The sequence below is a fragment of the Chenopodium quinoa genome, unplaced genomic scaffold (genome assembly GCF_001683475.1).
Source record: "Chenopodium quinoa cultivar QQ74 unplaced genomic scaffold, ASM168347v1, whole genome shotgun sequence".
Taxonomy (NCBI): domain Eukaryota; kingdom Viridiplantae; phylum Streptophyta; class Magnoliopsida; order Caryophyllales; family Amaranthaceae; genus Chenopodium; species Chenopodium quinoa.
The window spans coordinates 8,199,081-8,212,014 of record NW_018743792.1 but is presented as its reverse complement, the minus strand read 5'-3'; the positions used below and the strand labels follow the sequence as shown (position 1 = coordinate 8,212,014).

At 39.4% G+C, this 12,934-nt stretch overlaps 2 protein-coding genes across 2 annotated transcripts; both read left to right on the top strand.

Moving 5' to 3' along the window:
- The first annotated feature begins 15 nt into the window (after positions 1–15).
- LOC110685140 lies at positions 16–447 on the top strand. The gene has a single exon (XM_021861603.1). It carries the CDS (start codon positions 16–18, stop codon positions 445–447), a length of 432 nt encoding a protein of 143 aa, XP_021717295.1.
- Positions 448–6,756: 6,309 nt separating this feature from the next.
- Positions 6,757–9,299, top strand: LOC110685139. Its single transcript, XM_021861602.1, has 5 exons — positions 6,757–6,780; positions 8,092–8,306; positions 8,437–8,572; positions 8,662–8,922; positions 9,006–9,299. Exons 1-5 carry the CDS (start codon positions 6,757–6,759, stop codon positions 9,297–9,299), a joined length of 930 nt encoding a protein of 309 aa, XP_021717294.1.
- The last annotated feature ends 3,635 nt before the right edge of the window (positions 9,300–12,934 follow it).

Sequence of the window (12,934 nt, the reverse complement as noted above, 5' to 3'; positions counted from 1 at the left end):
TTGAATTTGGAAGTGATGGAACATGGGGAGGTGACTAGGATTTTGAATGCATTGGTGATTCAACCATCCATTTATGATGAGATAAGGGAAAGTCAGCTAGAAGACGAGAAGTTAAAGGCGATAAAGAAAAAGATCGATGAAGGGCAGGTGTTGGATTTCACTATTGGTGATGAAGGGAGTATTTGTTTTAAGGGAAGGTGGTGTGTACCGCAGAGTCGTGGAGATTTAAAGCAGATATTGATGGAAGAAGCCCATAACTCTCCTTATTCAATGAATCTTGGAGGGGATAAGTTGTATAAGGACATGAAGAAGACTTTTTGGTGGCCCAATATGAAGAGAGAAGTAGCTGAATTTGTGGCTAAGTGTTTGACATGTCAGAAAGTGAATATTGAGCATCGTAGGCCTCAAGGAAAGGTCCAATCCTTGGAAGTACCCAAGTGGAGTTGAGATTCAATTTCTATGGATTTTGTTGGAGCATTACCTAAGACCAAGGCAAGGAATGACACTATTTGGGTAATAATGGACAGGTTGACGAAGTCAAAATCATTTATACCCATGAGAAGTACTAGGACTATGGATCAGTTGGGAAGAGCTTATGTGAAGTTTGTGGTGACGTACCATGGGGTACCCACGGATATCATTTCGGATAGAGATTCAAGATTCATGTCTAACTTTTGGCAAAGTTTGCAAAAGCCGATGGAACAAAGTTGTTAATGAGCACACATTTCACCCTGCGACGGATGGTCAGACTGAAAGAACCATTCAGACATTAGAGGATATGTTAAGAGCCTGTATGATGGAGTATCAAGGGTCTTGGGAAGACCACTTGGATTTGATAGAGTTTTTACAACAACAGCTATCATGCAAGCATTAGAATGGCACCGTTTGAAGCCTTGTATGGTTGGAAGTGTAGAAGCCCAGTTTGTTAGAATGATATAAGTGAGACAATGGTACTTGGGCCTGAGATGATTGAGGATATGGTGAAACAAGTGAAGTTGATCCAAGAGAAGATAAAAGCAGCCCAAGATCGATAGAAAAGCTATGCTGATTTGAATAGGAGGGAGGTGGAATATGAAATGGGAGAGAAAGAATTGTTGAAAATTTCACCCACGTGGCCTGGGGGGTATTTTTACCCAAAACACCTACCTTATATCATCCTTGATTATTCCCCAAGCAAGCTCTTTTGCCATATTATTTTTCATGACAACACACTTTCCATAAATTAATTATTCTTAGCCACCTTAATATTAAACTTTCCATAATTCTTTAGCTCTTTTCTCCAAGTAATTTCCTCTATTCTTTTTACCATAATTCTTCCTACATTCTCCTACTATAATTCTTACATGATCTAGCTTATAAATACCCCTTGATTCATAGCTAAACACTCACACCAAATTCTTTAATTCTCTCTTAATCTCTCTAATTTTCTCCTCCTCTTTTCTCTTGCTTTCACTCGGCCACCACCACCAAACACCACCTGCCACAAGCCGTCGCCTCCTCCGACGCCGACCACCGGCAGCAACCAGCTGTCGGTGTGCTGCTGCCTTCCTTGCCGTCACCTTCTTCTCCTCTTTTCCTTGGTTTTCTATCTATTCTTGTTCTCTTCTCTTATTTAATTAATTAGTATTATTATGGGGGATTTATAAAAAATTATTATGAGTAGTTTTAATTAAATAAAATCATATTTTTATTCAAGTTTATGAAAAATAATTTATAAGGTTCATGTACATATAGTTGGGGGTTTTTAATTTAATTGTTGTGATAATTTGTTAAACTAATATCAATTAAGTTTATGTTTAATTGTAGGGTGTGTTTGATCAAAGTTCTTGAAGTTCTTTTGTGTGGGCTAAGCAAGGATCAAAGGTACGTTAGGTGGCTACATACTTTTGAAATTGATTGGATTCAATGAGCATATTTTATATGATTTTTATGAAGATTGAATTAAATTAAATTGAATTATGATTTATGAAATAAAAGCATGTTTAAAGAATTAGTTTTGATAAATAAATTGGAGGATTGATTTAATATCAAGTTTTGAATGATTAAAATTATTTATCATGTTTTAAAGGTTTGATTTTGAAAGCATGTTGAATTTAAATAAAGGAGTTTGAGTTATTTATTGAAATTATTGAATTATTAAAAGCTTTACAAGCATGATTATTATAGTAATCCCACTATGCGGATACGTTGAAAACTATGGACTTTGTATGACCTAGTCTTTCCTTAAGAATAGCCTTGAAATAGTAGGAGACTAGCTTGGGGGTATGCACACTTATAGAGGAAATTGGGTTTTAGAAATGAATTGATTTATTAATCATTATTATTGAATTATTGAGTTATTGGAGTTATATTTGAGAATTGATTTTGAATCATGAGTTTTGGAATTGGTTTTAAAAGCATGTTTGCAAATAAATTGAGTTTACTTATCTTGCACTTATCGTACTTAGCATATTTTGCTAATCCATATTTCCTATTTATTTTGGTTCGCCCTGTTTACCACTAGTAGAAAAAATTAAATAGGCACCCCCCTATATCACCGGTTCTTAAAAATCGGTGCCAAATAAAACGGGCGGGACCAAAAAAATTAAGAGTTGGCACCGGTTCTAACCAAAACCGGTGCCAAGCATGCAATTAGCACCGGTTCAAACTGGTGGCAACTTGTAAAATTTAAAAAAAAAAAAAGATGGGGAAGGAGTTGGCACCGGTTCTCCTTAAACCGGTGGCAATTAAGGTAATTAGAACCGGTTCAAACCGGTGCCATTTAAAAAAAATAGAACGCGGGTTTTGCTGGGTTTTGCTGCTTCAACTTGGTTCAACGACATTCTTTCTTCATTCCTCGTTTTGGCTTCAAAAATTCCCAGACATTTTTGCCCTATTCTCTTCTCCCTCCATCTCCATTGAAAGGTTGTGCAAGCTTTCTCCTCTCCATTGAAGCAGTTAAGCTAAGCGACCTAACTCACATCTTTCATTCAATTCAATTCAATTTTCTGCATTCCCTCTTCCTAAACTCTTCCTCCATTGAAGCTTCTGCCTCCTCACGCACGTAGCCTGTCTGGGCTTTGTTCTTCTCCTCACGCACACACTCAGTTCTTCTCTTCTGCCTCCCTCCATGCATTATTGAAGCAGCTTCGACCTAGGTAGGTAATAACGCTCCTCCATTCACTTAGCTTCTCCATGTATTGCATTAAAACCATTGTTCGGTTTTATGAGGAATTGGTCTTTTGTTTAATATTTGTAAGTTTCTTGTAATTGCTAGGGTTTGTCAATTGCTACTTAACTACTCCATTAAATGCGCAAGGCTCCCCCTCCATTAAACGCACAAGGCTGCCCCTCCACAAATGTAAGTCCTTTGTAGTTGTTATTGTTGCTGTTTATAAGCTGAGAATTCTATCTAGTACAAGCTGCATTTATCTATAATTCTAAATTGTTATGAGAACTTTATTTATCATCACTAATAAAATTGAGAATTTTATTTTGTTTATAGGATAATTTAGTATTTTTTATTTTAGAGAACAAAGTTGAGAGGAAGCTAATAATAGTAGTTCAATTTTATATTAGTAGCTCATCAAATTCTACTATATATGGACTTCAGGCTAAGAAATGGGTGTCAAGGGCTTCTAGGGTAAGATCATCAGTTTGGAGAGTGGGCGGAAAGCTTCCTGGTATCTTACTCTGACTGTCCTTGTTCTTGCTCACTAATATCATTCTTATCTTTTCCCTTAATCTGGTTTTCTATTTGTGTTCTATATAGGCTATAATGAAAAAGATTCAGAGGATTTTTTGGGCGAAGCATTGACCTTGGCATTGACCTTCTAGTTGAGAGTGTTGAGACTTTATAGGTACTCTGGTATATATATAACTTTATGTGCTATATATAAGTTCTTGTTTGCACACTTTTGCGGAGATGGTGTATGATATAACATTAGTGAAACTTCTATCATGATGTGTGATTAATCCATTGTTTTTAATTGATTGCATGTATCATCATATGCCTAGATACCCGTTCAAGGCTTTCTCATTAGGAGAAAGTATTGAATAGTCCCCGGTTGGGACTGTTCTTGAACGTTTACTCTCACTTAGGCGGTGAATGTATGTCCTTTTTTCGATTTTAAGGAACATCTTGGCTTACCATTTCCTCGATCACCATGTTCTCTGGGTACATATGTGGGTAAGTAATTACCTACGTCGTGTACTTGGAGAACTGGGGGGAAATGCTGCGGATTTTCCTTAAAATTGGAAAGTCGACATACATTCACTAGTGAGAGTAAACGTTCAAGGATGGGTTAAGTTGGAGTGATAAGGACCCTTTGGAAGCATATATGCATTTTTGTATCTATATGCATGAATGTTATATGCATGTTGTGTGTTTGAATTTGATTTATATATATAATAGATGTAGCAATTATACATTATTCGTAATATGTTGCCATGTTTAGAGACAATTTACTTAATGGAGAAGGATCGTGGCTAGATGTATGGTAGACGTGATACATTGGAATTCTTTTATGGGGTTTAAGAGTTTTGCGAGAGGGCTTTATCTTATCAGCGCAGAATGGGACTGCTTTTATTGTCCTTGTGTAAATTGTAATAATGTGAAGATGGTCAATAGTGTTGATATCATTAGAGATCATGTAGTTTGTTGTGGGTTTAGGCTTAAATACCATGTGTGGATTTGGCATGGTGAAGAAGGAGAGTACAGTGGGGATGTTATTGGGAATGATGTGCATGATGATAGAAGCAGTGACATTTGTGTGGCGAGGAATACAAGAATGCTGAACATATTGTTGATGATGGTGCTGAGGATGGATTTGAGGATGATCATGTGGATGAGGTCGAGGATGAAGGGGTGGGTGAGATGATGCGTGGTTTTGAAGGTGACGTGTTTGAGTCATTATCGGAGGCTTCTAAAAAGCCTTTGTATCCTGGGTGCAAATCATACTCTAAACTATCCGCCGTGCTAACTCTTTTTAACATTAAGTCGAAGCATGGGTGGACGAACAATAGTTTTACTTCTTTGTTGAGCGCGTTGAGTGAGATGTTGCCCGACGGGAATGAAATTCCTAAGTCTTACTATTACGCTAAGAAGCTCATGTGTCCATTTGGTTTGGAGTATAAGAAGATACATGCATGTCCTAATGATTGTATTCTTTATTGAAATAAATATGAAAAATTGGAGGAGTGTCCACGATGTAAGAAGTCACGCTACAAGCGCAAGAGTTGCAATGCTGGTAAGAAGGGACCGCCTGCTAAGGTGTTATGGTATCTTCCCATTATTCCAAGGTTTAAGCGTCTATTCTCAACACCAACAGACGCTTAAAACTTGAGGTGGCATGCAGAGGGAAGAAAGAATAACAGAATGCTGAAGCATCTAGCCGACTCCCCGCAATGGAAGAACCTTGATATCAAGTTTGGAGAATTTGGTGATGAAGTTAGAAATTTAAGGCTTGGTTTGTGCACGGACAGGATGAATCCATTTGGCACTCTTAGTACCCAGCATAGCACATGGTCGATACTGTTAGTGATCTACAATTTGCCTCCTTGGTTGTGCATGAAACGGATATACGTAATGCTTTCTCTATTAATATCGGGGCCAAGGCAACTTGGAAACGACATAGATGTTTATCTTGAGCCCCTTGTTGATGATTTGAGAAAGATGTGGGACGAAGGGGTTTCTGTTTTTGATGCTCATAAGAATGAGATGTTCACATTGCGTGCAGCTTTTATGTGGATTGTTAATGATTTTCCTATGTATGGCAACTTGTCTGGGTATAATAACAAAGGAAAAAAAGCATGCCCCATTTGTATTGATGATATGCCAAGCAGGCGCCTTGATCATTGTCACAAAAAGGTGTACTTGCGAACCCGAAGGTTGCTCAGGCGCGATCACCCGTACCGTAGGCAGAAAAAGGCTTTCGATGGGACATCGAAAGAGGGGACTGCTCCTAGGCCGTTGACTGGTGAGGAGGTTTACGCTCGAGTAAAGGGTGTACGAAGAGTCTTTGGGAAATCGGAAAAAGCGGCGGAGTCAACTGCTCTCTTTAAAAAAGAATCAATCTTTTGGTTGCTCCCGTACTGGAAAGAACATGACGTTAGGCACTGTCTTGATGTAATGAATATAGAGAAGAATGTGTGTGATGCTCTTGTGGGAACGCTGATGAATATTCAAAGCAAGACAAAGGACGGAAAGGGTGCACGGGACGATTTGAAAAAGATGAGGGTGCGTCCACAATTGTGGGTTCAGCAAAGGGTTAGTAAGGGAAAGGAACAGGAAAAGGAAAATGAATTGAGTTCGAAAACAGGAAAGGGGAAGAGCAAGGGAAAGGGAAAGGCCACGAATGCGTCGAAGAAGAAAAATGAGGGAAAAGCCAAGGAGGGCAAAGGCCTATTTACCTCCGGCTTGCTACACATTGTCAAGGGTAGAAAAACGGATGATTTGTGCATGTCTGTATGACATTAAGGTTCCATCAGGGTACGTACGCATCTAACATGAAAAGATTAGTATCCTTAAATGGAGAATTGAAGCTGACAAGTATGAAATCCCATGATTGTCATGTTCTGATGCAAGTTTTCCTACCAATTGCAATACGTGGTATTTTACCAAAGCACGTGAGGGAAGCTATTACAAGCCTCTGTTCGTTTTTCAATACAATATGCAGCAAAGTGCTTGATCCTTGTACACTTGATGCTTTACAGGCGGATGTGGTTGTGACTTTGTGCAAATTTGAGATGTACTTCCCACTCTCGTTTTTCGACATAATGCTGCAGTTGATTCTTCATTTGGTGTGTGAGATTAATTTATGCGGTCTAGTGTTCATGCGGTGGTGCTATCCTTTTGAAAGACATATGGGTACATTGCAAGATAAAGTCAGGAATCGGCTCACCCGGAAGGAAGTATGATTCAAGGGACCGTGGCTGAGGAGGTCGGTAATTTTGTGGCTAACTATATAGCCGTTGCTAAACCTATTAGTATTCCTACTTCTCGACACGAAGGGAGACTTGATGGTCATGGCACAATCGGGTCGAAACGAATGTCACCTGATCGAGATAAGTTCTTACAAGCGCACCTATATGTGTTGCACCATGTTGCAGATGTTCACCCATATTTAGACGAGCACATGGCTAGTTTGCGTGATGAATTTCCATCAAAAGGTGAACGGGCACTGATGCAGTTGCATAATAAGAAGTTTGTGAGTTGGTTTCGTGATCGAGTGATGGGTGGAAAGTATGAGAGTGTCACAGATACAGTAAGGTGGCTTGCTTATGGTCCTAGGGATGACGTTCGCTCATTTGAGGGATATGACATAAATGGGTACACATTTTGGACTGAGCGTCAGGATTTGAAATCATCCTCGACCCAAAACAGTGGTGTAACGCTTGTGGCATCCTCAAGGGAGTTTTCAAGTGCTAAGGATAAATCATCTGTTGATGCAGAGTTGTCATACTACGGTCGAATTCAAGAAATATGGGAGCTTGATTATTGTGACTTCACGATTGCTCTTTTCCGGTGTAAAAGGGTTGATAATATCAGGCGTAATGTCAAACATGATGACTTTACTCTTGTAGATCTTGGCCACCTGAATGATAGTGCTGAACCATTCATCCTTGCATCTCAAGCCAAGCAAGTGTTTTATGTAAGTGACCCAGCCGACTCAAAATGGTCTATTGTGCTAGCCGGCAAAAGAAGAATCCTTGGCGTTGGAGATGTCGAGGATGAGGAAGAATATGATGCGTTTGATGACTCGACACCTTTCACTGTTCCTAGACCTGTTGTACCAAATGAGATAGACGACCAAGCCAAATTACATGCGATCAGACCACGACGAAGGAATATTAGATTGAGGTACTATTTTTTGTTAGTTTGAAATTATAGGCATCGAAAGTATTATTAAATCACATTTTTAGGTGAAAATGAATGAAATTGTTAACTTACTTGCCCGTTTTTCGTATTTTCTTTTAAATGAATGAAGTAACTTAGTTCCCCATTTTCTATGTTAATTTGTATTATAGTTCAGCAATTTATATTTGATTATAAGTTTACCTTACAAATTTATTTATATTACAACTAATAACGTGTTATGTTTGTAATGACAGGTTTTACATCTCATGGCGGATGATCACTACCGTATTGGAGTGGAGGATGTAGAGGATGATGATGATGATTCATCTGGGGATGGGGACGAGCTATATGATGTGAACAAGGAGCCTAATTTGGGTGAGGCAGAAGATCAGGCTCAAGATGCGTTGGAGCGTATGCTTGATGAGTTTGAAATTGTAGCTGAACAAGCGCCTCCTATCGAAAATGCAATGTCTGAGTCGTTTGATGAGAATCCTAGTGGAGGGGGGGGGGGGGGTAAAAGGACCAGCGAACAAAAAGCTGAGGGTTCCGACGACAAGTTTCAAGAAACCTGTCGGTCCAATGGTCCTGGAGTATGATAGGGTAGGAAAACCTATAGGCAAATGGCGTCGTCAGTATGCTGTTCAAGTTGGGATTTGTGCGCGCAAAATCCCCATTACTCTTCGTTTGAGCGACGTACCTATTGGCTTGATAGACACGTTTTGGAATGATACAAGGGTAAGTGATTTGTTTCCACATTTATAAATTCCTTCAATTTATTTTTATTTAATGGGCAAACTAATAATGACTGTTATTTGTGCTTGCAGAGTCTATTTAATATTCCAAATGAGTATGCCAAGCGAAGGGTGTTTGAATCCTTACTTGCGACAACATTCAGAGGCTTCAAGACCACCTTAGTTTGTCGGTTTATCACAAAGAAGCTTGTGAGAAAACCAAAGAACAAGAAAGGAGGTGGCATGGATGATGAAGTCATCGATGAAGAGAAACTCCCATGGAAAATATGGCCTAGTGTATCAAAGGAAGATTGGGATGCTTTCGTTCTTCAAAAAAGCAAAAAAGAAGCAATTGTAAGTTCAAGTAACTCTAATGACAATTGTATAATATATTTAATATTTTGGTACTTTTGAAACTAATATGTCTAATTATGTAGGAAATAAGGGAGCAGAATTCCAAGAATGCATTGCAGAAGCAATACTACCATCGTATGGGGTGTATGACGTTTGATGAATGGAGGGAGACGTGGGTGAGTGAGGGATTATACCCCACTGCGCTTCTAGGGCCCTCCACAGTGCCCTCTGACTCCACGACCAGTACTTTGGTGAGTCGTGCCGGAGATTTCTTCTGTTCTTTGCATTCCCGTGATAAGAAAACCGGGAAATGGTCCATCAAGACTCCGAAAACGAAAGAAAAGGCAGATAAACTTGTAAGCAATTATGAATTGTGAACTACATGAATCTTTTGCATATATATCACTTTACATAAACACTAACTTTGTGTTGCCTTTTTGGTTTTGCTACAGCTTGAGTACACTGGAGAGCTTGTTGAAGGCAAGCTCGTCCCAACAGTGGATAAGGACCCTTTCACATTGGCTTTGGGAAAGCCCTACCATCCAGGACGTGTATTGGGTGCGGGGGGGAGCTTGCTAGGATGGGTGAAGGTGATGGGCCCGGAATATACCAAATCAGGGAGATCTCGGGCAAGTGTGAACTCACCGGTCAACTTGGATGCCATGGTGGCATCAATTAAGGAACAAGTGCGCAACGAGATGCGAGAAGAGTTCAATGCATGGGCAAAGCAAATGAACTTGCCGAGCTTGCCTTTCTCCTCGACTACACCGGTCGACTCTTCTAGTCACCCACGAAAACAAGGAGAAGATGAGATACATGCAGACGAGGAGGTACATGATCAAGTGGTTTCTAATGTATAAGTTTTGACTTGTTGAGTAACGTGGGTTCTAATTAGCTTCGCACTATCAATACACTGTTGCAGGTTAGTAATCCTGTACATGCGTACTTGAGGGAGCTTGAAAATCCAACACCTCATGACTTTCTGGTTCTATAGGTGAGTTGTTTAGTTATTTCTTTGGATGGTGATATTGGTTCTTTGATTCTGCTGTGAATTTGTGAAGTTTGTTGTGTTGTTTCTTTATATTGGATGAAGTTTGCGGTTTTATGTGCTGCTTTGTGTTGTATGTTGTTGCGGTTGAGTTGCTGTTGATGTGTTGCTGTTGAACTGCTGTTGGTGTTGTGTGTTGTTGTTGTTTTGTTGCTGTACCTATTGACGTACCAATGCTGTGCACAGCAGCTACCAGTGCACTAGTGCACAACACCAGTGCACCAGCACCAGTGCACCAGCACCAGTGCACTGCATCAGCACCAGTGCACCAGGCACCAGGCACCAGTGCACTGCACCAGCACCAGTGCACCAGTGCACCAGCACCAGTGCACCAGTGCACCAGCACCAGGCAGCAGGCAGCAGGCAGCACTGGTGCAGGCAGCAGGCAGCACTGGTGCAGGCAGCAGGTAGCAGGCAGCAGCTGTGCAGCAGTTCTGTTGCTGCGTTGTTCCGATGTTGATGTTGTTCTGTTTTTCATTAGTTGTTTTGCTCTTGCCTTTTTTTTTTGTTCTATTTGTTTCTTACAAGTGATATTCCAAATTAGTGCAGGAAGAGACCCGCTTCTTCACCCGGGCGAATCGCTTAGTGGAGCTTTGAATGTCGTTGCATATGGTAGTGCACAACTGGCCGAACAAGGTACGGTCCATTTGCGACCGCTTCGACCTGAGCATTATTCGGTCGGGATCCATTCTGTTGTTGCCGGGTTCGAGGACATCCTAATACCCGTGCCCGTAAAGGAGGATGAGTTTACTACATTTTGGGCGGCAAAAGGTAGTTTTGTGCAATGGCCATGTGCTTGGATACAATCGATGAACCAGGTAATTAAGATTTAAAGTTCACGCTTTACTCTATACCCGATTTTCATCCCAAGAGTTGGATGAAATTCTTTTCTAACCATTTGTGTGATTTGTCTTATTAGCCATCTAGGAAAAGCCAAATCCAAAGAAGAGGGTGGAGGGGCCAAAAAGCATTGATCAATCGATGCCAAAGAAGAGGAGTGAACATGGCTCGGTGAGTGGAAAAGCGTCGAACAAGAGCTCTTCACGAGGTTCAGCTATGCAAGCTACTCCACTAGTTGAAGACACGGTGCTTCAATAGCTCTCTAAGGAGTTAACTTATCTGCACAACCGTATTTGCGTGTTGCCTAGTGACAGCCTCATTCAAGTTCCACTACCTAAGGAAATGTTCCACTACGATGATGATGCAATGGCATGGCTATTCAAAGAAGATGTGAAGGAATTTCTAAGTGGTGCAATGCTTAACATTTCCCTCATTCAAATATGCATCAGGTAATTCAACTAGTACTCAATTTATGTTATTCAGTTTAGTGGTGATTGTCGGTTGGTTTTCGATTAACATTCTATTATCATGCATGTAGAGCACTCCAGGAGCACTTATGGGAGCTTGGTTCTCCGTGTCAAATTGGGTGGTTATGCCCTGAGAAAATCTCCACTGCTAGAATCTTAGGCAACCACGCTGACGTGTTGTACTATGTTGAACGGGGTATCTAGGAATCAGTGCGTGCGGGAGACATGTTTATATTTGCCCCATATTATGAGGAGTACGTCAGATTATGCTTGTCAAATTCATTTGTTTTCCCAGTTTATATGTTGTACTTGCCTAATTATTGATTTGTTTGTCTCGTGTGAATGTATGTACATAGTTATCATTGGACCCTACTGGTGATTTGTGTTTCCAGTAACACAATATTCTTCTTTGATTCTGCTCGGTTACCTCAACCAAGAAAGCGCCTCGTGAAGTCCATACTGTAAAAGTAAATATACATAGCTTCAATTCTTGTTATTGATTATCATAACCTAACTCATATATATTAATTAAACTAATCAAATTTGAACTTACTTTTCTATGTAGTGTTATGAAGAAGATAAATTCTCGAGCTCCTCGAGGTCCTACATGGAAATCACCAATGGTATTGCCACATGATATTGTGATTTTCGTAATATACAATGCGTAAGATGTTGCTAATTTGCTATGTATGTTTGATTCATGTACTTTTTTCCTCATGCTAGTGCGCACAACAAGATAACGGAGTTAATTGTGGCCTATACGTGATGAGATTCATGTTTGACATAGTGAGTCATTGTACAGACACACAACAACTTAAAGAGGTATGCCAGTTTGGTTGAAATTGCGTTACAAAACTCCTTAATTGCTATTTTCTTGTAATTTCAAGCCTTGGCCATCTATAAATAAGTGATAAAGACATGTTATGACTGTTTATGAGTTCACTAGACAAGAAATGTAGGAAATAGGCATCCTAGTAGTCAAAATGGCCTTACTCGGGCCATTTTGGTTGAAATTGCGTTCCAAAACTCCTTAATTGCTATTTTCTTGTAATTTCAAGCCTTGGCCATCTATAAATAAGTGAAAAAGACATGTTATGACTATTTATGAGTTCATTAGACAAGAAATGTAGGAAATAGGCATCCTAGTAGTCAAAATGGCCTTACTCGGGCCATTTTGGTTGAAAATGTGTTCTAAAACCCCTTAATCGCTATTTTCTTGTAATTTCAAGCCTTGGCCATCTACAAATAAGTGATAAAGACATGTTATGCCTATTTATGAGTTCACTCCTACTAACTTACGTTTTGTGTATGTATTCCAAGTTTTGCAAGGGACAAACGGGAAATCCGTTCACGAGCGAGGAACTCAATGTAATTCGAGACATGTTGGCGGCCTACATCACATTTAATTTGTAAACATCATTTATTTCTGTTTTAACTAGCTTAGTGTACTACATTATTACTAATTAATTATGTTTGTTTGTAGTTATGACACGTTTTTCTAATTAATATCATATTTTGGGATTGTTATCAATATTTATGTCCTTGTTATTATTTTCAATTATTATTATTATTAATATATTAATAATACTAATTATTAGTAATATTATAATAATAATAATTGTTATTATTAATATTAATATTGTAATAATTATTATTA

Excerpts from the sequence above, each read along its gene's own strand:
- LOC110685140 (XM_021861603.1), top strand. The coding sequence starts at position 16 with ATGGAACATGGGGAGGTGACTAGGATTTTGAATGCATTGGTGATTCAA.
- LOC110685139 (XM_021861602.1), top strand. The coding sequence starts at position 6,757 with ATGCTGCAGTTGATTCTTCATTTG. Across the intron at positions 6,781-8,091 it reads TGCAGTTGATTCTTCATTTG|GTTTTACATCTCATGGCGGA; the intron begins GTGTGTGAGATT and ends TTGTAATGACAG. Across the intron at positions 8,307-8,436 it reads CCTCCTATCGAAAATGCAAT|GGTAGGAAAACCTATAGGCA; the intron begins GTCTGAGTCGTT and ends GGAGTATGATAG.